The sequence below is a fragment of the Anabrus simplex genome, chromosome 4 (assembly GCF_040414725.1).
Source record: "Anabrus simplex isolate iqAnaSimp1 chromosome 4, ASM4041472v1, whole genome shotgun sequence".
In the NCBI taxonomy this organism is placed as follows: Eukaryota; Metazoa; Arthropoda; class Insecta; order Orthoptera; family Tettigoniidae; genus Anabrus; species Anabrus simplex.
Genome location: NC_090268.1, coordinates 196,225,183 through 196,250,294, shown reverse-complemented (window position 1 = coordinate 196,250,294; position 25,112 = coordinate 196,225,183). Strand labels below are relative to the sequence as shown.

The following is a 25,112-nucleotide window of genomic DNA, read 5'->3' as shown; positions in this document are numbered from 1 at the left end:
CAGTAATCTTTCCACCTCTGAGTCAGAAGTCTATTCTTTACTTTCCTCCCTGCCAGAAAATAAATCTACTGATCCAGATGATCTCAGTCCAGTCTTCCTTAAGAATACCGCTACGATTCTTGCCCATCCTATTGCTGTTATATTTAACCGTTGCTTCTTAGCTGGCAACTTTCCTGATGACTGGAAAATCACTAACATCACTCCGTTTTTAAAAGTGGAAAGAGGTCTGATGTCAGAAACTATCACCCGATTTCTATATTACCCACCCTGTCACTCATCTGTGAAAAGATTATCCACCAGCGTCTTTCTTTCACCCTTCCTTATATATCGTCCCAGCAGCATGGTTTTCTTCCTAGTAGCTCCTACTTAACTAATCTGGCTGTTCTTCTCCATCGCTCAACATCTGCTCTTAATGCAGGTTCTCAGCTGGACATGTGCTACATTGATATTGCAAAGGCTTTTGATACCGTAGACCATGCACTTTTTTCCTATAAACTCTCAGAACATTTTAATATCCATGGTCGCTTCCTAACTCTCCTGCAGAGCTTCCTCAATACTAGAACTCAGCGTGTGGTTCTTGATGGGTTCAGTTCGACTCTTGTTATGGTACACTCTGGCGTTCCACAGGACAGTATCCTAGGTCCCCTTCTTTTTGTCCTATTTATTGACGATCTCATTAATACTATATCCTCTGTTTCTTGTGAAATTCTACCATTTGCAGATGACTGTAAAATATTCAACAAATCGATTCTTTATCAGATGTAAACTCCTTACAGAGAGGGCTTAACTCACTCTCTGAATGGTGCTCCACATAGTGTCTTAAGCCCCGACCAAGTGTTCCTCTATTTCGATCACCTATTCCCTATTCCTTATCCCCTATTCTTAGTAAATACTCCCTCCTCAGTAATCCGTTCCCAACTCTAACAGAACAAATTGACTTAGGAGTGTTGGTTGACAGTAAATTGTTATTTGTCCCCCATATACAAAAGATAACCTCACGAGCAATGTCACTTCCCGGTTTGTTGTATAGATTTTCTGACATCACCAATATCCATGCCCTCAGAACCTACTATGTATCTTGCATCCTACCGATTATTGAATTCGCGTCTCCCATTTGGTCTACCTCTTCACCCACTAATCTGAATCACATTGACAGCGTGCAGTCATTCTTCTGTGCCACTGTTAGAGCCAGAGCATCTGATTGTCGAATCTTGATCAGTAATCAGATACCGGATAAGTTAAACCTTTGCCCATTATCTAGTCGCAGGAAAGTAGCCGACCTTAGATTCCTATACAATGCTGTTAACAGTTTATTTCATTCTCCTGAACCTACATCCGTCTTTTCCCTACATGTTCCAACTCGCAAAACCAGGATTAATCCGCCCCTTCATATTCCATATTCCCGCCTTTCTCTCTCGTTCAAAGAACTTTATTTATCTGCATGCCAACCTCCTTAACTCTTTATCTTCCGACAGGAACTTGGACATTTTTTCTTCGTATGACCAACTTAACCTAGTTCATTTTCTTCATATTCCTTTTCTCTCTTCTCATTGCTGTCCCCTCTTTAGTAGATGATGACATTTTTTTTTAACTGTACTATACCGTTACTTATGTGTTATATCTATATTTATCAAACTGTTCTTCTCATCAATTTACGTTCAATCTTTAATTTTCCTCGTTGTTTCTTTTGCTTTTATGGTTTGTTGTTAATTGTATGGTCTCCACAGTTATTTTGTTAGTTGTTAAAATGTTCCTCTATTTGTATCATTAGATGTTTTTTCCTCATTGCTCTCCCACCGTGTTTGCACTGTGCTACTCCATTGTAAATATTTTTTTCATTGCGGAACTCTGTTGTAATTCGTCTTCTTGCTGTTTGAGTGAGTGAGTGAGTGAATAAATAAATAAGTAAATAAATAAATAAATAAATAAATAAATAAATAAATAAATAAATAAATAAATATTAGCAATACATTGGTTCCAATGCCCTGAATGATCATAGGATGATGACTGTGGAGGCAAATTAATAAAAGTGACCAGCGCGTGGGTTAGCTATTCTATTCGGCAGGAGTCTACAAAGTAGCTGAGTCGTGAGAAGTAGTGTCAACTTACCGCGTGTGTTGATCGTGTGTTGGGACATTCTTACCCTAGCTCTATATTCTCAGACTTTACTTTTCATCATTAGAAGCGAGCTAAGAATATTTTGTAGACATGGGGGCCTGTAAGAACAATGCCGAGATAATAACTTGATCATTACGCACTAACATTTCTGGGTTGAAGTAAACTTGATAAATTTGACATTTTGATGCTGCTTGTTGTTTAAAGGGGCCTAACATCGAAGGTCATCGGCCCTAATTTGACATTTTAGCATCACTAAAATTTAGGTGGAAATAACAATTTGATATGAACATTTACATGTATAGTTACCTGCTAAAATAATAATCGTATGGCCTCAGCTACCGTTTGCAGACATTTCGATTTGACGCCATCTGGCTGTCTGCTCGTCAATTTCGACGTTCCGGTTTACTCTGTCTGCCATCTAGCGGACCTAGGGTAAACCGGATCTCTCTTGGGCGTCTATGGCTGAGATTTAATTAATTTTGTCGGGTAAATACCAAATGTATCACCAGAGATCTTTTACATGCCGACATCATACGACATGGAGTGTCGAATGGACTTTTTTCCGCCCTTCAAAAATCCGACTACCTCTGCCGGGTTCGAACCCGCTATCTTGGGATCCGGAGGCCGACACTCTACCACGGCTCCACAGAGGCAGCTAGTTACCTGCTTATTTCAAGTTTATACCTGGGTGGAGTAAAGTAGATTTCCCTAGGACACGAACGCCTGATAGACAGCACAGTTTCTAGTCCAGCATTGTGTACTGTTACCATATGTAGAGTTGTGACATAATATGGGTGAAGTGTGGACTGAGAGGGAAATTTGACATAGTTAACGTGTTAGTTAAGTAGAGAGTTGCCGTGTGGCTGAATAGGAATTGGTTTTCACGGTCACGGGGAACTAAGCCAAAGCGATGTAAATCGTATGTGGCAGGTTGCATTGACCCAGATGTAATACCGTGAATGAACGGAATGTGGTAGTCAAGTTCCAAACCAGCAGAGGCAGCAAGACGTTGGGAACGTGATTTCTACACCAGGATGAAGATCCACGGACCGCACATGTTTCAGTTTGAAGACATCACAGTAAGAATGGCTGGTTAGAAAGAATGGGAGAAGGCTGACAAAATGCACGCGGCGGCATCGACAAAAAGATAAGCATTAGATTTGCATTGTCATAATGTACTTGTGCATGTGTTTTAATGTAGCAAAGGGGATAGATTAGGATTTATTATTTAATTTCAGTAGGTTTAGCTGTTGGTTGGGAGGACCACGATCTATCTCAGTAAAGTGTAAGGAAGCTTGTATATTTAAATGTAAATAACTGTAAAGTTCATGTGGACCGATTCTTTTTCTTTTATTGTGACTCCATAGCTGAGTGGTTAATGTCATTTTTTATGTCAGTTTCCTGTTTTTTAGCCACATTTCATAATTTGTTTTTCTGTGATGTTCGAGATGTGGTGAACATCTCGGGGCTTAAATGTAAATGTAAAAGGGATTGAAATTAAAGTCAGGAAAGACTAGATTCATTAGATAATGGGATTTCAAAGTGTGCGAGAACATGCCGCCACATTTTTCCGATTTATTGTATAAAGTGTGGATGAGAATGGGTGTGTTGGTGGAACTTGGATCCACGACCTTTGTTAGCATAATCTTCATGGTTATTTGAATGAAAATATGTGTGTACTTTGTGGCGTCAAGAGCCCGTTGTCATTATTGGTGTGAATTTGTGATTGGTTCACAATTTCTTCGATCGCAGTTCGTATTTCAAGTTCTGAATATTAGAATCAGATTTTGTTAAGCCTTGTTGTTGTTATTATTATTATTATTATTATTATTATTATTAGTGCGGTTTTCTGAGTTGAACGTGTAAAATATTTCAGTAACTACCAGATGTTCAGACATGAATCATATCTATGATGGTAATTTCTCAGTTTTTCTAGTTATAGAATTATAGCAGAGTTGGCTATTTGATTTAAAGTTTGACTTTACGAGCGTGAGTGCACTTGTATGTGACCAGCGCGGTAATGTGTTTTTTTTCGTTTTTTTTATGGTGTGCGAGCAAATGTAAGATGACATCATTTATATTCGTATCAGATTTGGCAACTTTAGGACATGTGATATATTATGTGTATTTTCATGTTTGAGTAACTTGCCTCAGGTAGACTTGTGAGCAGCGTGTGTTAAGGGTTGGACCCCGGATAGTTTGGTATTTGCTGCAATTTTGGGAGACTGAATCTCTGCTTTTGAGTCATTCGGCCATGTGGTAGGCGAGGATGATTTATATTTCTACCGAGGAGAGTTTGTACAGCGGCCTATTTTGTTAATTTTATTTGTCCATGTCACTACGGTTAATGAGCCTCCGTGGCTCAGGTGGCAGCACGCTGGCCTCTCACCGCTGAATACCGTGGTTCAAATCCCAGTCACTCCATGTGAGATTTGTGCTGGACAAAGTCGAGACGGGACAAAGTTTTCTCTGGATACTCTGGTTTTCCCTGTCGTCTTTCATTCCAGCAACACTCTCCACTATACTTTCATTTCATCTGTCAGTCATTAATCATTACCCCAGAGAAGTGCGACAGGCCTCAGCAGCCGGCACAATTCCTATCCTCGCCACAAGTTGGGGACTTCATTCATCCCATCCCTGACTGGAAAAAACAGGTTGTAGGTTTTTCACTACGGTTGATACTGTAGACGAGACTTACAGTGCGACACCTAGATTTTGACTAGTCTTTTATGATATGATCGCGCTGAAGATTATTTGTGTCATATAATCTTTTCCAGAGACCAACGCTGAATTAAGTGATGAAGGTCAAAGCCCACTCTTGTTTATTTTCTTGAATTTTGTTCCATGCAATTTATTTCAGAAAACCACGTTGATTTCTGCTTGATGTTGTAAGGTCCACTAGATGATTGGTTTAGTGTCATGTAATCTATTTCAGGAACCTACGCTGAATAGGAAGTGATTGCTCAAAGTGTGAAATTTCTTTAATTAATATGTTCCATCGAGAATGTGTGAGTGAGAGTTGCTTGAATGCGGCATGCTTTTCTTTTCTTGGTGAGGCCATGGAAAATATGACATGTTTTTGTTCTTTGATTTGTGAATATTTTGCCATTTATGCGATTTTTATTGTGTGTGGCTCTGATCCACAGGTGATTTGTGTTTAAGTGGATACTCGTTATCGAGGTGAATAATTTTTGGTAGGATGTTTTGCCACTCAGTGTAGTTTCATGTGTACAGTTAGATTATTATCACCCCGAAGTGCATTAAAACACGCTTTTCTTTTAAGGTTAGGGACCCCCACTGCAATGTAAAGTGAGCAGGAAAGAGGAAATACTCATCTGAAGTAGAAAGAATTAACAAACCAGCGAGAAGCGTGGTGTGTGCACACAGGTCACAGTGTAAGTGCAAAAGTTCAGAAATTTTCTTGCTAAATGTTCAAGACGAACTTTGTAACCATCGAGAAAGATCTGAGTCATGTATTTCTTGTCATATTTGATGTTTTTTTGCTATACATTTCGTAATTCTTGTTTACTTTTAATAATAAACATGTTTTCCTCAAAACTGATGTTATGCCTCGACTTGTATCATTTATAGCTATTAATTGACCTCATCTTGTCCATATTAGACATATGTTCCCCATCAAATCCAGGGTGTAATTTTAGTTATTTTCATAGTTCGAAATGAGCACGCCTGAGAGCGGCTGACTAGTCTGGGGCAGATTACCTTGATGATAGGAAACGGGGACAGTACCTTGCTTTCTTCATTTAAAGCTTTTCTAAATATTTTACTTATAGGCTTGTGACATAGTCATCATCTCCTGTACTTACTGCATATGAAATTTCCATGCAATAACCCTGTGTACTATGATGTCTGTATCTTATGTATATGAATTAATTGTAATTAGGCTAGTGAAATGATCTCAGCAATACCCCGAAGTTTGAATAAAAGTCACAAAACTGAATTAAATAAAGCACACACAGAATTCAAATCCACCAAACTTCCAAGTCCATGGGCACCAATGGCAGTGGCTAGTGCTCTGGCAGAGCGAGCAACCCTCGCTGATTATAACTGTATTTTAGCACACTAGAATAGATTCAAATCTCTAGTTAAGGACAATGTTACAGCTTGCAAACTTCAATAAAATAAAATAAAAATTCTTTACCTTTAATTTATCCAGATACGTAATATTGCCTTTGTATCTCTCTGTAAACTTGACAAAATCACGTTCATGCTTGTAGAAGTCAACACACCGTTTCTAAAAAAAATAATAGGAACATAATTTCAATTAATGAGAAAATAAGATCTCCAGTACTGAAATTTAAGAAGCATCATCAGTTAATTAGAATTAGGATCTCATACCATTTCATTGAGAGAATCCGGTGCCAGGAACTGGTCTTGAACCACACTATAGCTCATCAACATAGGCTTCCCATATTCGTGAGGTTTGCTTTCAGGGGGTGGCATTACCCAGTAACTAACAATGGATGATTCTAGGCTTGGAGAGTCCATGTTGTATGGAGCTGGAAGAATACAAGAAAAATGTAAAGAGTGAAGTCATACTAAAAGTTCTGAAGAATTGAAAATCTGATTTCTCCTGAAATAAACAATGTCATATCTGCAGAATTAAGACTGAATCTTAATAATGTATTCTAATGGTTAAAGATTAAAGGATTATAGTTAAGTCATGCATGCTTAAGGTTTGTAATAATATAAAAGAATCTCACGGTAAAGTAACAGTAAAATACAAAGATCCTATTTATAAAAACTAGACCTCCTCTGCTCTCAAGCTTAATTCGGTTTTAGGGACTCTAGTTTACTAACTGGACTGTGTCCCAAGCACACTTCACCAGAGACATTTCTATACCATTGCCCTTGATGCAAAGCCAACTCACTCGGTGATATGAGGATATGATTGTCTTATTACTATAATACAGTGGAACCTCGATGCATTGTTCCCAGAACTGTCGTTTCTCCGTATCCATCGTTCAATTTATTTAGTCCTGAAAATGTTCCATATAAACTAATGTTAAATTTCCCCACATCTGTCGTACCTCGAACTATCGATTTTTCGCATCGATTGTCAGAAAAAAACTAGTCCTTGGCCACAATTTTCCCGCATTCCTCGTTTATGAGAAAAATATACGCAATGCCTTGACAATATTCACACAATATTGCACCTTAGATGACAGAACCTTACCGGCCAAAGTTCTAAGCTAAAATATTTCACACCGGGCGAGTTGGCCGTGCGCGTAGAGGCGCGCGGCTGTGAGCTTGCATCCGGGAGATAGTAGGTTCGAATCCCACTATCGGCAGCCCTGAAAATGGTTTTCCGTGGTTTCCCATTTTCACACCAGGCAAATGCTGGGGCTGTACCTTAATTAAGGCCACGGCCGCTTCCTTCCAACTCCTAGGCCTTTCCTATCCCATCGTCGCCATAAGACCTATCTGTGTCGGTGCGACGTAAAGCCCCCTAGCAAAAAAAATATTTCACATAGGAGGTTTTGTCCCGGCAGCAACGATATGTTAAAATCAGATATGGTTGGCATAAGTGAAGTGCATTGGCAGAATGAGCAGGATTTCAGGTCAGGTGAATACAGCATTATTAACATACTGTATTTATTGCAAGTAATCAGCTTCATATTCCGTATCAAATTCTAATCACAAAGTCTTACAATAATTGAAAATCTTCCACCTTTTTGATACTTTTTAAAATCTTCAACCTTTTTGATACAGAAACAAACATTGCCTATCACACCGCGATGTCCATGTGGTCTTTATGCAAATATGAACTGTAAATTTACGGATATAGCTGCTTTGCTTGAACATATTTGCGATGATAAAAATACATTATCACTGCTATAAAATATATTTGCCATAAAAATTAGCAAGTAGGCCTAGGTATGTCATTAATCTAACTTGCAATAGGTTCGATTCCCTGTAGATCGGAAGATTCATTGTCTCTTGCATCACTAGAATCCTCTCTTAAATTACTTACAAATTTGTCACACTTCACGTCTAAAACACTTTTCACATGCGATCTCTTTTTACTCGGATATTAACATGACTGATGGTGGATAACACTTTTCGTGCAATGTAAACCCTTGAAACAGACACACCAGCAAACTTGGATGTTAGTTTTGAGATACAGCAAAACCTTGTTAATTCAAAGTTGTAGGGACGCAAAAATCGGACTTCAAATTAAATGATTTCGAATTAACCGCCAGCTCATACTTCAGAAATGCCAACCCTTGCCGTGTCACAAAATATTCTAAGACCCGTTATATCATGCAATTAACATTGATTCATCTTTCAAATGCCATTTCCAAAATGTATCCAACCATATGCATTTACAGTATTTAAATAATACACTTAGATAACTCACTGGCAAACACAACCACACGCAACAAAAGAAGAAAAAAAAGATTTATGCTGGCTCCGCTGTGCAAGTATGTTGTTCATTGGATTACTGTGCTGTATGCATTTTAGATGCCTTGTACTAGCACGGAAAGTACCCGATGCCCTTAAAACACGATGGCTTATCGAACATTCCTATGACGAGGGGAGGAAGTACATAGGAGGTAATCAAGGTGACTGCATGCATTAATGGGTCTTAGAATACATTGTGACGCGGCAAGGGTTGGCATTTCTGAATTACGACAGAAGTGCCATGGCGGGAAATGGTGCAAGGATAGAATTACTGTCCTACGTTGCAATGCAAACGGAAGTAATTCTGTCCTACGTTGCAATGCAAACGGAAGTAATTCTATCCTTGCACCATTTCCCGCCATGGCACTTCTGTCGTAATTCAGAAATGCCAACCCTTGCCCCATCACAATGTATTCTAAGACCCATTATTGCATGCAGTCACCTTGATTCACAGTTTAAACCTTTCAAATACCATGGAAGGAACTATTTCTGAAATGTATCCACAAGGTGCATTTACATTATTCAAACAATGCACTTTAATAAATCATTGACAAACATAATCTCACACGACAAAAGAAAAAAAAGATTCAAAGACGAGGACAAATTATAGTGGCTCCCCTGTGCAAGTGCTTTATTTTTTAGATTACTGCACTGTTTGCATTTTTTGATGCCTTGTATTTGCACGGAAAGTACCCGACGCCCTTAAAACTCCGTGGTTTATCACACTTTCCTATGACGAGGGGAGGAAGTCTTTTGCTTTCATGTACATTACAACACAGTACAGGGATTCCATCGCCTTTAAAAAAATAAAAAAAAGTCTGTTTGGGCTATGTATAAAAACCAATGAAGTTTCACTGGCATTGACAATATTGTTTGGTGCATACAAATTTATTATAATTATGAACCATGCTTTTTTTGCCAACTGTTAGCATCGCCAGTGTTCACAGATTCTGCTTCTCTGCACACTGCCTGTTATGTGATATTATGGCGTTCTTTAAAATGCTGAATACAAAAGAATTACGATTTCACTCGAACTTAGCAAATATGAAACACACTGTCGACACATCGAAGTGAAAGTGCAGAAGGTACCCCTGTACATTCCAGAAGATGCATTTTATCATGACACGGAGAAATTTTGAATTTAAATTACTCTATAAATTTTTTTTTTTAATGTACAAGCAGTTTTAAATTAAAGTCTGAATTGTTTTCAGTTTAAGTATGACAAATGGGGGCAGTTTTCTTCCATCTGCGGTTACACAACGCATAACTGTATACCCAACATCGAAAACTAGGAGAGAATGAGTGTGTTGCCAACCTTGTTGCAAATAAAACTTGCACCCCAATTTCGTGCCTCAAATTGTTTTAAAAAATATGCAGAGATTATTCATATTAATACGGTAGTTCACTTTAATAACAAATATGAAAACAGCGCAACAGGTAACTTGGACAGTATTGATCAAAAATGAACCAAGCATCATGGAATAGATTCTGAGAAAACTGAAGTCGAAAGTTAAATCAATGGCTCTTTGTACTAAAAATAAATGGATAAAGATACAGTGAAACCTCGTTTGTGCATTTCTAATTAACACATTTTCCCACTTAGTGCGTCGTAAATTTGAAGTCCCGATCTTCATACTATTAAATCTATATAAAAATGCCTCACTTATCGTGTCATGAATTTTCGCTATTACCGCTTAGTTATTTGTCATCCCTTGTGGTTGTTTGATGATGCTTGTTGTTTAAAGGGGCCTAACATCTAAGGTCATCGGCCCCCATCCCTTGTGAAAGAAACGTGATTTTCAACTCGGATACAAGCTGTTGCCACAGCTGCATGATTACGGTAAAAGGCCTTGAATTCCTGAATTTCACAGAAGAAGTTGCACCTTCGGGGAGCAAGCCATTAGCTTCAATAATGTTCAGTTTTGCTTGCTGGTTAGTATCGAGATCGGTGAATAACACAGCGATCCTATTTACGCTTGTCTTTTGCATTCCATTCATAAGTAAGAAATTTATTTTGTGTTGAGTAGTACAGAGAAGTGTAGTGAATATTTGTCAGGTGATAGCCTATATCTGGATTAGGAAAATAATCGTGTGATACTGACTAACGTGGTGCATATCTGTCTTATGGTAGCCTAGTTATGGGTGCAGAAAAAGTCGTGAAATTCCTTACTAATGAAGACAAAATTAAAATCTGTCTGAAAGTGGACTGGCATCTGCATATTCAGAGGAGGCGCAAATGTTGAAACTTGCACCTTTGAGTTGGTTGAAGTTTTGTTGATTTCAAAATTATGGTCATTGTCATTCCTCGCAGTTGCACAGGGTCGAGTGTAACCTCCAATAGATTCACAATTATTTATTTATTTTCCACCTAGTCGATACAATGATTGCTTAATGCAATTTAATGGTTAAAAGTGGTACATGTTTCGTATATTATCAACATCTTCAGCCACATAACACTGTTTAGATGAAAAATATATAAATTGACAAAGTAATGCTTTAGAGGAAGTGTCCTTAAAATTAAGATAAGATTGACAAGTTTTCCAACCCCGACGCTATTAGGTTTGCGAGGGCTAGGAAGTCTTTCATTTTCACGCTCTTCGTGGCCCTTGTCTTCCTTTGGCCGATATCTTCATTTTTTTGAAGTGTTGGACCCCTTCCATTTTTTTCTCTCTGGTGAAAATAACATTGTGACATTTGTAAATAAATGTGCTGCCAGTGTAATTGTGACAGGTGAATTTCAGAATGAAAACATTCTTATCCTAAAAAGAAAATTTGGGCCGATGACCTTGATGTTAGGCCCCTTTAAACAACAAGCAAAAGAAAATTTACACATGATTTTTTGGGTGCATATTTCATTCAGAGTTCCGACTGCTTTCTCACGTGCCGCGAAGTTTTATCCTGGCCCTAATTACTCACAATACAGGCCGATACATTCAACTGGTGAAAATATTCTTGAATTAGTTACTTTTAAACACCTGTACTGCCATTGTAACTGTGTTATGTGTATTTCATATTGAAAATTATGCTAAATGGCAGTGCTGGTACCTCTACTGATGGCTGGTGGAAATACCGTAACACTGACTTGGACTTCAAAAGCCCATTCACAGATACGTCAGGTTATAAACTACCGCAAGTTTGAGTGAACTTGACATTTTCCAATTATTCATGACTGACGAGTTATTGTTGGAAATTGTGCGCGAGACTAACCGGTATGCTAGTGTAAACATTCAAAAGGTTACGCCCTTAACACGTGAGTCTATTAGGAGGTCGTGGATAGATGTTGCTCTTCCTGAATTCAAAGAATTTTTAGGCATAATCCTAAATATGGCAATGAACTGTAAGCCTGAATTACAACATGAGACTGTGTTTTTCAGCAATACTTGTAGAAAAAAGCCTGTATTACATCCTGGCACGTGTTTCGGGAAGTTCCGCACAATGCACTATTACAGACAAAAAGTGACTGTCTGAGATAATTTCAGGTTTGAAAATGCTGAACATTGCACCTGAATACTGTATTGTATTTGCATTATATTTATTTTGTGTTTGCTTTAGTTGATTTTTATAAATTTGATGCCAATATGTTTGTGCTGTCTGTTATCCCTCTGCAAGCAGATCCTTAAATGGAGCTGGAGAGGCAGGACTGTTGCGAAGAAAAGGAGGGCTAAAGGCGGATACACACTGCTGTCACTTCACGCGAGTTCGCGCGTATCGTGACGCAATCGAACCTGTCAAGAAAGATGTGCTATGTCTTTTCCACACTGTATGAAATGTAGAATGATCACACTGCACTCGTCACGCCTGTTGACGTCGGCTGACGTCCTAATCTGGTGACAGCGCTCTTCACGCGGAGCACAATTTTCTGCTCTTGCACATATCTGGCGATGTGAAGTGCGAATAGAAGCAGTTTCTTTTAGGATATGGAAAGAATGTTAATTGAATTAGTGTGGGTGCATGAGAATCTGTATGACATAGGTTCGATTAACCATAGATATCAGTAAATGTGGCACGAGACATGGTACAAAATAGGAAAGGAATTTAGATCACATGTACTAGTTTTAATAGGGATTCATTTGTTGAAAACAGTCCCACAATTGTGCTTATGACTGTTATCCCAATAATAATAATAATAATAATAATAATAATAATAATAATAATTGAAATGGCGTATGGCTTTTAGTGTTGGGAGTGTCCGCCGAGGACAAGTTCGGCTCGCCAGGTGCAAGTCTTTTGATTTGATCCCGTAGGCGACCTGCGCGTCGTGATGAGGATGAAATTATGATGAAGACGCATACACCCAGCCCCCGCCAATGAAATGAACCAACGATGGTTAAAATTCTCGACCCTGCCGGCAATCAAACCCAGGACCCCTGTGACCAAAGGCCAGCACGCTAACCATTTAGCTACAGAGCAGTACATAATAATAATAATAATAATAATAATAATAATAATAATAATAATAATAATAATAATAATAATAATAAATTAAGTCCTACAAAAATTACAAATACAAATTATCCTGTTGAATTAGAGATCAGTGCACGAGTTGGCTGTGCGGTTAGAGTCGTGCAGCTGTGAGCTCGCATCCGGGAGATAGTGGGTTTGAACCCCACTGTAGGCAGCCCTGAAGATTGTTTTCCGTTGTTCCCCATTTTCACACCAGGCAAATGCTGGGGCTGTACCTTACTTAAGGCCACGGCCGCTTCCTTACCACTCCTAGTCCTTCCCTGTCCCATCGTCACCATATGTGTCGGTGCGACGTCAAGCAAAAAAAAAAAAAAAAAAAAAAAAAAAAAAAAAAAAAAAAAAAAAAAAAAGGATATCCAGTTCATTTCTTCTTTGTTCAATGTATTCTTCCATGACAAACTGATGGTAATTGTCATGGCACAGAGCCCTCAAATGAGTTGAATTATTTTTTTGTAATTTTCCCATACTGAAATGCTTGTGTAGGATTCCTTCGAATATATTGCAAATGCAGAGCGTACTTTGGCCAACAATTTCATCCTTGATGAGATTATGTAAGTAGTTGAATTCATTTTTTTTATCAGCCTGAAGTACATCTTAATTTTTTCTGGATGCCCATTTAGCTCCCTTACTAAATTGTGGTATTCACCGCAAATTACTTTCATGTACCCACAGTCATTTGCGACAGACAGTACTCATGGCAACAGAAACATCACAGGCAATTAAAAGATCAGAATCCGATGAATTGGATGTACTATCGTAGTTTACCATCGGACGATGTATACTGTGATGTGTGAATGTGAGGACAGTGTGTTTCCTGTCTTCACACCGCATACAGTGACATCATCAACCTTCCCTCCACGCTGACTCAGATCAGAGATGGTTCACGTGAAGTGACAGCAGTGTGTTTCCGCTTTAAGGGGTAAAGAAGTCAAAGATGAAATTGTAAGGTATGTGCACAAGAAGCTCAAGGGCAGAATGGTCATACCATAGCGCAATAAACTTGTCCGTTGACCTTCAACATCCACGTTTAGGCCTATATATCGCCAGCCGCTGAAACTGGCCAAACTCGGCAAGCGAGACGTGCGTGTAGCAGTAGCCGGTTATATCTGACACTGAGTTAAAGTTTTATAGACAGCAAGAATATTTTCCTGAAGGATCGTCGTATTGTAGAGACACATGGGATAGGTATTGCCAGCAAATTTTCAACGGGTTCTCTTCGGTATTATGATGCCAATTTTAAATCAATGGTCATTACACCCACGGAAATAAAGAATAATTGTGCAGCTGAAAAATATACGGCATAACGAAAGCCAATGTTCGGCGTCTAAAAATGCATCCTGTACAACAAAGGCATTCGTATGATTTTACAAAGCACTTTTTGAGCCCGATTTAAACTTTTTGAAGGAAAAACTGGGGTTTGTCTTGGATTTGGAGAAATACGGTATTATAATTTTATTCAGAATGAAATTAAACACACTCTTCCACAAAAAATAACAAACAAGTAAGCCGTAGTGTGGATATCATCCATGGAAACGCAAGTTTTGAACAAACTGATTGCCGTTTCATACCGATTTCAATGTGTATGGGGGGCTTTTCTGACTTCCATACAAAATCGAGTATAACGACAATCCACTATAGCGAGTAAATTTTTCGCTGTTGTGAATTCTCGCTATAACGGAATTCTACTGTATACTTGCACAGTTGAAGGAACATTCATCAGTACTCTATTCACGTACACAATATACAAGCAGAACACGAAAATAATAATTAACCCATACAAGCGAAACATGAAGATAAAAATTAAACACTATATACAAAGATTAAAAATAAAACTATACAAGCAGAACATGAAAATAAAACTTAACACAATATACACGCAGAACACGAAAATAAAAACTGTGGGATTTTTAAGTTTGAAATGTCTTGTCATTGTGCCGGTTGAAGATCCCTTTGCAGACAAAATAGAAGAACATAAATTGCATTTCACTCTGTCCGGTTTTCTTCTAGTAAAAAAGTCCTGAACAGGACTCCAATGCGACATTATGCAAAGTTTACTTTCGTGCTGTTATGATCTTTGCACTTCGAATTCCTTCCCTCTCAACTTCCACTTACCTTCTTTAATATCTCAAAAATTTTCCTCAACACTTTCTCGGGGATTAACGTTAAAAATTAATTTGGACTTTAAGGAAACTTTTAAGCCCACGAAAAATATAGGTCATCGCTTTGGGATTAAAGATATAACTGGATGAAAAAATGTTTACACTTCAGCACAGGGTGGCACATAGCCGGTATCGACAGTCAGCTAGTAGGCGAAGGGCAGTGCATAGTGGTGCTTCTGACGGGACAGCGAGTCAGTGTCTCCGTCTCACTTGAGAATGTTTCGGAACCATTAACACTCGGTGTTCCGGAACAGCGGAACATAACTGTGCACCGGCACAGTGTGCCGAAACAGGGACATAGTGCCCAACCCTAATTAACACATCTTTTTTAAAATTTTGAGTGCAGGTTCCTTTCTACTTAATGCTGTCCTCTTAATATAACCAGCAAAGTGAACCGACTACTGTTGTCAAGACAGACACTAAATTAATACCTACCACAACTGTACAGGTTTACATGTGTACCAGATCAAGAAATGACAACGAAAATGAAAGAATAAAAAAAGAAATAATTTTATACAGTTATAGGGAGGCCAAAATATGCATATAACAAACAAATTACAGTGGGCAAAGAATGCAACAGTTATGTAGGAGAGATGATGTTAGCACAGGATAGAACCCAATCAAACCAGTATATGAAGTGATGACCGAGAGAACTCTTATAGACTTCTCAGAATCCCTTTTATAGCACTTTGGTTCTGAGCATCTGAAACATGACATAGTACTGTGTTCTCAATATTCAATAATGAGATAAAATTATACTTACAACATATAACCCCAACACATGGAGTATAACTAGCATCGCTGTTCCCCTTCATACGAATCTGATAATCTAGTTGAGCATCTATATCCCTGAGAGTAGGAGTTGCTGCAGCACATGGATGAGAGTGATACCAGCCAACGAGGGTCAGATGTCGATGTTCTATTGCACGACAAATATCTGCTTCCACCAACGGAGCCAACTCTCGATCACCCAATCGAGAGCGACATGGGAATGCATGTGTGATTGCCAAATCTGAGGAAATACCCAGCACATTAAGCTTATCTATTATAAATCAAGATGGGATGGTATTAATTATAACTTAATTAACTAATTCTGACATGGAACTTACTGTGAGCATTTACATCCCAATGACCAGCGAGATATCCAACCACCTCAGAAGTTGTAAGATGACAATGAAAATCCATCACCAAGACCGCATTGGTTGCCAGGGAGACAAGAAATGGTTGAATTTTACCCAATGCTGAAAATGGTGTACTCTCAACCAGTGTATTGGGGTCACTGTAAAACATGATTGTAAATTCAAACATTTGTACATTCTCTGTAAATCATGACTGTATATAACTTTAGGATCATTAGTTCTTAAACCATCAACTATGGAGCACTAAGTACAGTAGAACCTCGATTATACGTTCCCGGAAGCTACGTTTTCCCGTAATATTTGTTCAAATTACGTGGTCCTGCGAGCACCCTAATTAAATCATGTTGTAAAAATCCTGCATTATCCATTCCTCTAAGAAACGATTTCCCGTATTAACCGTACAGAAATTTCAGTCCCATCTACGCTAAATCCTCGATCACGCGTTTTTCAAGAAATTGGATCTCATGAAAGGACGACTACGGCATACTTACTTATCTTCATGTTAACGTCCTGTCATTGCGGTAATTTGAGGAAGTACTATATTGGAAAAGCGATCGGCGGTTACCTTGCATATGGGACCATCTTAGCATCGTATTTGGGTGGTATTGTTTAGAGAATCAAAATCATAAAGCAAAGAGTATACACAACAATTGGAAGGAGACAGAACATATTTCGAAAGCTCTACTTGAAGACGGAACAAGTTTAGTCAAATGTTCGTACTTGCAAAACGTCTACATTATGTCCACGGTTAGATGCTTTTGTTTTTTTCTTACTTTTTTTTTAGTGTATCGCCGAACAGCTTTTCGGCACTTCCCTCAGAGCACTGTACAGTCACTGAGCTTGCAGGCAGGATTTTGCACGTTATAAATTTCAGGCAGGAATCGAAACTGCTCCTTCTTAAGGAGCACAAATTTTGTATTTTAATATTATCATATACGATCATGTTATCAAGACCAGAACAGATGTTGCACCTTACATACTGTACCGGTTACAACCTGTACATGCGTATTTTTTGATAGTTAATTGCATTTAATCATCGCGCGTAATATTCCGAGCAAGCCTGGTTTGTTTACATACAGTGGAACAAGCGAGCGAGTCGAGGACAGCTGTGTGTGTGACGTAGCTGCAGGGGCAAGATAGATCATCCGCCTGACATGCCAAGTGTAGCTGGCCTGACCTGGTACGTTCTGGATTCGAGCGTCACACCTTCACGAACATTCGATGGAGAAAATTTTAAAACTCCTCTAATAATCATGGTAGCGACTTGGGCGACATGTCATTTTGAAAGGAATCACATAAACGTCGCAAAGCGTGAATCTCAAGTAAATCCGTCGAGGGATTCATGAGATAACCAGCTTCAAGGGATCATGCTATATGATTATGTAGTAGCCCCCAAACTGAATATAAGGAGGGCTCACTTTAGCCTGATCAGTCAGTCACAGCCGAGTATTCAGCCTGGCTCTACTCGCTGTCGTAATCGTCAGAGGCTATCTTCGAGTAGTTACAGTCTTCATGCGGAACTTAAACCATCACGGCCATATGGGACTTACCAATTGTGCGCGCGTGAACCCCAAAATTCTTCAAAGTCTTTATAAACAGTGACTTGTAATCTTTGCCAGTGATGAAAGTCTTTATGAACATGGACTTGTAATATTTATGGGTGTTGAGGAACAAATCATTCCAAGTCTTTATAAACAGTGACTTGTAATTTTCGCCAGTGATGAACTCTAAAATTATTCAAAGTCTTTATGAACATGGACTTGTAATATTTGCGAGTGATAAGGAACAATTTATTCAAAGTCTTTACAGACATTGACTTGCAATTTTTGCCAATGATGAACTCTAAAATTATTAAAAGTCTTTATGAACATGGACTTGTAATATTTGCGAGTGTTAAGGAACAATTTATTCAAAGTCTTTACAGACAGTGACTTGCAATTTCTGCCAGTGATGAACTCTAAAATTATTCAAAGTCTTTGTGGACATTGACGTGTAACTTTTGCCAGTGATGAACTCTAAAATCATTCAAAGTCTTTATGGACATTGACTTGTGATTTTCGCCAGTGATTATTCAAAGTCTTGTAATTTTTGCCAGTAATTAACTCTAAAATTATTCAAAGTCTTTGTGGACATTGACTTGCAATTTCTGCCAGTGATGACTCTAAAATTATTCAAAGTCTTTATGAACATGGACTTGTCATTTTCGCGAGTGTTAAGGAACAATTTATTCAAAGTCTTTACAGACAGTGACTTGCAATTTCTGCCAGTGATGAACTCTAAAATTATTCAAAGTCTTTGTGGACATTGACATGTAACTTTTGCCAGTGATGAACTCTAAAATTATTCAAAGTCTTTATGGGCAGTGACTTGTGATTTTGCCAGTGGTGAGAAACCAATTATTCAAGGTCTTTATGAACTTTGACTTGTAAATTCTGCAAGTGATGAAGAACACATTTTCGAAGTCTTTGTGGACATTGATTCTATCAGCCACATTGGACTTAGGTAATGAGTGATTACCTGCAACATCGTCAGAGACCATCGGAGATCATCCAGAACATCGGTAGTTCGAGACTTATGCATACACAACCAACCTGGGTGTTCCGGCCTCATCATAACGGAGTATTTGGCATCTTCCGGAACGTGTTCCAGCCTGTTCGGCCCGGTGAGCTGGAGACCCCGACCATTTAAAGGATGATGTTGAAGACAACCCCTATCTACAATGAGGTGATGTGCAATTTGATATGCATTTCATGAATAAACACTTATTCAATCTGATTAAAATTTTTCTTGTAGATAGGACCCTGCCTCCTGTACCAAGCCCTAGCTAATGTCCATCCAGTTTGCCCTGAGAACTATTTCATGCTTACGGTAAAATTAAATCTTAAAGTCGGGCTCTTTTACTGGTACAGAGAGGAGGGTAATATATGTGGCGCCCAACGTAGGGCACGATAGCTAGGTTAACAGTGCTAGCAATTAATAGACAATCACAACACCCTGGACGTGGTGTTTTGTACCTGCAAAGTGAAACTTATGCCCTGGACGTGGCAAATAATTTGTGTTTTATGTGTTCTTATCATATGGTTGATTTCTATGTGTTGATATATGCTGAACTGAGTGCTTTTGAACTTTTAAAGCCACTGATATTTCAATTTATGATTGGAAATTTCTAAGTGTCACATTTTGAGGTATTAAAAATTGCCATTAATATGGATAATTTACTCGCAGCAATTGAAGCCCTTAGGCTTAATATATGAATGAAGTTAACGCCAATTTAGAGACTAGGCTTACTGCTACATGTGCTAACTTAGAGTGACGCCTCACTGAAACTAATACTAATCTTTCTAGCATAGCTGAGGCTAATGTTCAAACTAATGCTAATCTTGCCAATGTACACTAACGTTTGAATAACTTAGCCCAAGCAAATGTTGAATCTAATAGGCGAGTAGCTGAAGCAAATGCCGAAGCTAAAGCTAATTATACCAACTTAGATAGGCGTTTAAACAGTATAGCCTAATCAAATATCAAGTTAGAACAGCGCTTTACTGAAATAAATGCGAACTTAGAATCTCACTTTGATCAAGCAAGTGTTAGGATAGAAGAAAGAATCTCTGAGTCCAATAAGAAAATTGATGACCGATTCACTGAAATTAATTCTCAGCTTACTCGTAACATCGAGCAGATGAGAAAAACTGTTAAAGACCAAGTCATAGAAATTGTTAAGGAAGATTTGAAGAAGATTCTTCCTTCAGTCCAACAGCTTTTGCAGGACATTGAGGATTTCAAGGCCAAATTTCAGGCGTCACATAGTCAGCTCTCGCAAATGCAGGCTAAAATTGTTTCTGTCCAAGATACTCTTAGGGACACGGTTAAGAATGACATTTCCAGAGTTGGAAACAAAGTTGCTTTATTAAAAGCTAAGCAGGGCGAGTTTGACAAATGGTTCACTCAGCAAGCCAATAATACGACCACACAAATTAGTCGTATTTGCAAAGATGTTGGTGAACATAAAACTGAATTAAAGAATGATGTCAAACAAGTCGAAGGAATAGTCCAACTCCAGTTGGGGGATGTCAAGAATAATCTCGAACAACTAGCCACTAAAGCTGTTAATCTTGAATCTCGAGATACGTCCAGACCTATTCATAGTTCGATAGAGGGAGTCGGAGAAACGTCATACCAGACAACTATCGTTAAAATCCAAGAGGAAAAACCTCCTAAATTCTCCGGTAAAGAAGATTATACGGCTAAAGAGTTTCTGATCAATGTAGCGGAATATTTTCAAGAGCACAAGATGAGTGAAGATAGAATGCTAAGAACAGTTGCCCGATTATTAGAAGGCAAGGCTCTTTCCTGGTACTCCGTATTCAAATTTAATTTCAAGACATACTCTGACTTTGAGAAGGCTTTAATTGACCATTTTTGGAATGCAGAAACTCAGCACCTTATCAAACTTCAACTCCATTAACACCTCTCGATACGCAGATTTTTGATTATCTCAGTTGAAGAAGATGCAGTACTTAGACCCTCCTTTGCCTGAGAAGGAACTCATACAGGTCATTACATTACAGTATCCTTCTCACGTTCAAGAGATCTTAGTAGCCGCGAACATTAAGAACTTGGATCAATTTGATGCTGTATTACATCTTGATACTACTCATGCGCAGGGTACTTTGAAACCGAGCAAGAGTAAGGACGTAGCCGCCCATCCAGTTCAGGCCGATACTTCTGAACAACCGCGACAAAGTCCTGAACGAGCGGATAGAAGGGAAGAGAGAGATACGCAATCTTCACCTCCACAGTATAGAGGGTTTAGGAGACGCCCATACCGTGGCCAGACGCCGTACCAAACCAAACCTACCTGGTTAAAACAAGAGAGAAGGCAAGAAGAGAGTACAGACTCAAACAATTCTGACTTGCACCAACGATGGAAGGAAACGCAGGACTACCTCCATCAGAAGAAACAAGAGGGTCATCAACCTGGAGCGACTTCTTTTGAATACCAAGAATACCATAAAAGAAACAACACCTTTGGTCAAAATCCAGAGTCCACAGGTGCTGTTGCAAAAAAAAAAAAAAAAAAAAAAAAAAAAAAAAAAAAAAAACTTAAATTTTTCGGAAATAAGATTGCCTGAAAATGAGGAGGTCGGGTCATTCCATGTAGACATAATAAATTATTGGCACATTGATGATGACTTAGTATTTGAAGACGAACGTGTCCAACGAAGTTTACCAATAATCAATATTACCACTGGGGAATTTCAAGTATCATCACTAGTGGACTCAGGAGCGCAAGGTTCCCTAATCTCTGACAAATTGATAACATTAATCAAGGATAGATATAACATTCTCATTTTGCCGGTAACACAAGTTAAGATCAAGGGCATTATTCCTGACAAGAATATCAAATGTAAGCACCAAGTCTTCCTTGAGTTTGCTATCAATGAAGAAGTGTGTGAACATGTCTTTCTGATAGTCTCGCCTATGAAATTTAACCTTATCTTGGGTTCAGACTTTCTGTCTAAATATAAGGCTACCATTGACTACTCTGCCAACACTATTCACCTATGTAGGATTGGATCTGTAGAGTTGCAGCTGGTAGACGGTGAGGATCTTAGACCTCAAGGGATTGATTTACCCCGTACTCAAGTCCATGGTGTGATTGGCGATGCCGCCCCAGTCGACCAGGTACAGAAAGAAGAGGGTGATCCCGTAGAAGAAGAGGGACCCATGTCAATGGAAGATGGAGATCCCAATGAGGAGGGACCCATCGATGAAATTTAAATGACAAAGGGCCTGATTTTCTCACCTACATCTCCAGTGTAACTGAAGCCCCAGATTACCACCCTAACATAGCAGCGGCGGAGGAAGAGATATATCAGACCTATCCGGACGTCTTCGATGAGAAACCTGGAGAGATTAAGAATTTTAAACACCACTTCAACATCAAGGATACTTCGCCCTATAAACGCAAGCCATACCCGGTGCCTGAGAAGTAAATGGATGAAACCAGGACACTAATTCGTCAGATGGAGGATGACGGAATTATCTCAAAGTGCGCTATGCCCTATATTAATCTGCTCACCATAGTAAGGAAACCCCATGGTAATCTACGTTTATGTTTGGACAACGGTGCCTATAAGATCACGAGACTAGATGACAACCTTGAAGGCATCTACAATGCTTCCAATCTCAAAAAATACTTTGAGTGAGATTAGACCAAAAGAAAATCCTCATCGTATTTTCTTTTCCCTGAGAGGGAGGGATATGTACCGGTTACGACCTGTACATGCGTATTTTTTGATAGTTAATTGCATTTAATCATCGCGCGTAATATTCTGAGCAAGCCTGGTTTGTTTACATTCGGTGGAACAAGCGAGCGAGTCGAGGACAGCTGTGTGTGTGACGTAGCTGCAGGGGCAAGATAGATCACTCGCCTGACACGCCAAGTGTAGCTGGCCTGACCTGGTATGTTCTGGATTCGAGCGTCACACCTTCACGAACATTCAATGGAGAAAATTTTAAAACTCCTCTAATAATTATGGTAGCAACTTGGGCGACATGTCATAAACGTCGCAAAGCGTGAATCTCAAGTAAATCCGTCGAGGGATTCATGAGATAACCAGCTTCAAGGGATCACGCTATATGATGACGTAGTAGCCCCCAAACCGAATATAAGGAGGGCTCATTTTAGCCTGATCAGTCAGTCACAGCCGAGTATTCAGCCTGGCTCTACTCGCTGCCGTAATCGTCAGAGGCTATCTTCGAGTAGTTACAGTCTTCATGCGGAACTTAAACCATCACAGCCATATGGGACTTACCAATTGTGCGCGCGTGAACCCCAAAATTCTTCAACGTCTTTATAAACAGTGACTTGTAATCTTTGCCAGTGATGAACTCTAACAGTGTTCAAAGTCTTTATGAACATGGACTTGTAATATTTGTGAGTGATAAGGAACAATTTATTCAAAGTCTTTACAGACAGTGACTTGCAATTTCTGCCAGTGATGACTCAAATTATTCAAAGTCTTTATGAACATGGACTTGTCATTTTCGCAAGTGTTAAGGAACGAATTCTTTAAAGTCTTTATGGACAGTGACTTGTGATTTTGCCAGTGGTGAGAAACCAATTATTCAAGGTCTTTATGAACTTTGACTTGTAAATTCTGCGAGTGATGAAGAACACATTTTTGAAGTCTTTGTGGACATTGATTCTATCAGCCACATTGGACTTAGGTAATGAGTGATTACCTGCAACGTCGTCAGAGACCATCGGAGATCATCCAGAACATCGGAAGTTCGAGACTTATTCATACACAACCAACCTGGATGTTCCGGCCTCATCATAACGGAGTATTTGGCATCTTCCGGAACGTGTTCCAGCCTGTTCAGCCCGGTGAGCTGGAGACCCCGACCATTTAAAGGATGATGTTGAAGACAACCCCTATCTACAATGAGGTGATGTGCAATTTGATTTGCATTTCATGAATAAACACTTATTCAATCTGATTAAAATTTTTCTTGTAGATAGGACCCTGCCTCCTGTACCAAGCCCTAGCTAGTGTCCATCCAGTTTGCCCTGAGAACTATTTCATGCTTACGTTAAAATTAAATCTTAAAGTCGGGCTCTTTTACTGGTACAATACATAAAGCCATGGGAGGTTTTGGGATTGCCTATTGCTGTTCTGGCCCTAATATAAGACTGGGAATTTCATGTTGTAGTGTTAAAATGTTATACAAACCGCAGTCGTTTTATCTGTGTGCGTTACATTTAAAACTTTATATCATTTCGCACTCCTACCGACTTGTACAGCGAGCGCGCTTTCCAGCTGAGCTCAAGGTCGCGAATAACCGTAATTTCGGAAGTTCTGATGATATTTTTTTCTTTCCAATTTGACTGTGATTGGTGACGGGTTGAATTGAATTTAATGCATTCGAGAACTTGAGAATCGATACTTACATTCTAAACCATATCCTTGAGTTCAACATAATCTTCAAAAGTCTATGTAGGCCTAATTTACGCGGTACAAGATTTCCATAAACTGACTATGAACAATATACCGGTGACCAAATTACAACAGAAGATATAAAAAAAGGGATTTCGCCATCATGTTGGGCGCTTTTGTATCCAATGTGCTTTATTTTATTAGATTAGAGAATTAAAAACTACTTGTGGTCACTTGTTGTTTGGCTTGGTGTTATTAGGTTTTTCGAACAGTTTGACTGATCAAAATTGCTGAACTGAAAGAAGTTTCCCCGGTAAAACTGAATGTAAAGTTTCGAGATTTTTAAGTCGCGTACCAGTAATTAATGTTTGAAGCCAGCCCTGCGGTCGAGCTTGCCTGCCTCTCACCCGGAGGGCCCGGGTTCGATTCCTGGCCAGGTCAGGCATTTTTACCTGGATATGAGGGCTGGTTCCAGGTTCACTCATTCTACAATTACCTTTAATTGGGGTGCTAATTAATGGTGAGATGGTGATCCCTGTCTATAGAACCAGGAATAACGGCCGAAAGGATTTGTCACACTGACCAGGCGTCGCCTTGTAATCTGCAGGCCTTCGGACCGAGCAGCGGTCGCTTGGTAGGCAGAAGGCCCATTGGGGCTGTAGTTTGGTTTGGTTTAGGGGTGTTTGTAAGATTATAAGTATACATATTTCTTTTTTGTGATGTTTAGCCAAATTGTTGATGGTTCATTCGTTCCCGGATTTTCCGTTTTCCCTTATTGTACGTTTATTTTCTGTCCCTCCAAAAACAGAGAATCGAGGTTCCACTGTATTTGGTTTTATCCAATTCTTACAATAAACAGGGAGTAG

General features: G+C 39.1%; 1 protein-coding gene across 7 annotated transcripts in view; it reads right to left on the bottom strand.

Annotated features, from left to right (window-relative positions):
- The window catches only part of LOC136872563 (MPN domain-containing protein), a 139,502-nt gene that overhangs the window by 8,895 nt on the left and 105,495 nt on the right, over positions 1 to 25,112 (bottom strand). For all 7 annotated transcript variants that reach the window (XM_067146357.2, XM_067146361.2, XM_067146362.2 and 4 more), the window contains 4 exons: positions 16,274 to 16,443; positions 15,928 to 16,176; positions 6,475 to 6,635; positions 6,278 to 6,370 (listed from right to left, as the gene is read on the bottom strand). In XM_067146357.2, coding sequence (XP_067002458.2) covers positions 6,278 to 6,370; positions 6,475 to 6,635; positions 15,928 to 16,176; positions 16,274 to 16,443 — 673 coding nt within the window. The remainder of the gene's footprint in view (positions 1 to 6,277; positions 6,371 to 6,474; positions 6,636 to 15,927; positions 16,177 to 16,273; positions 16,444 to 25,112) is intronic.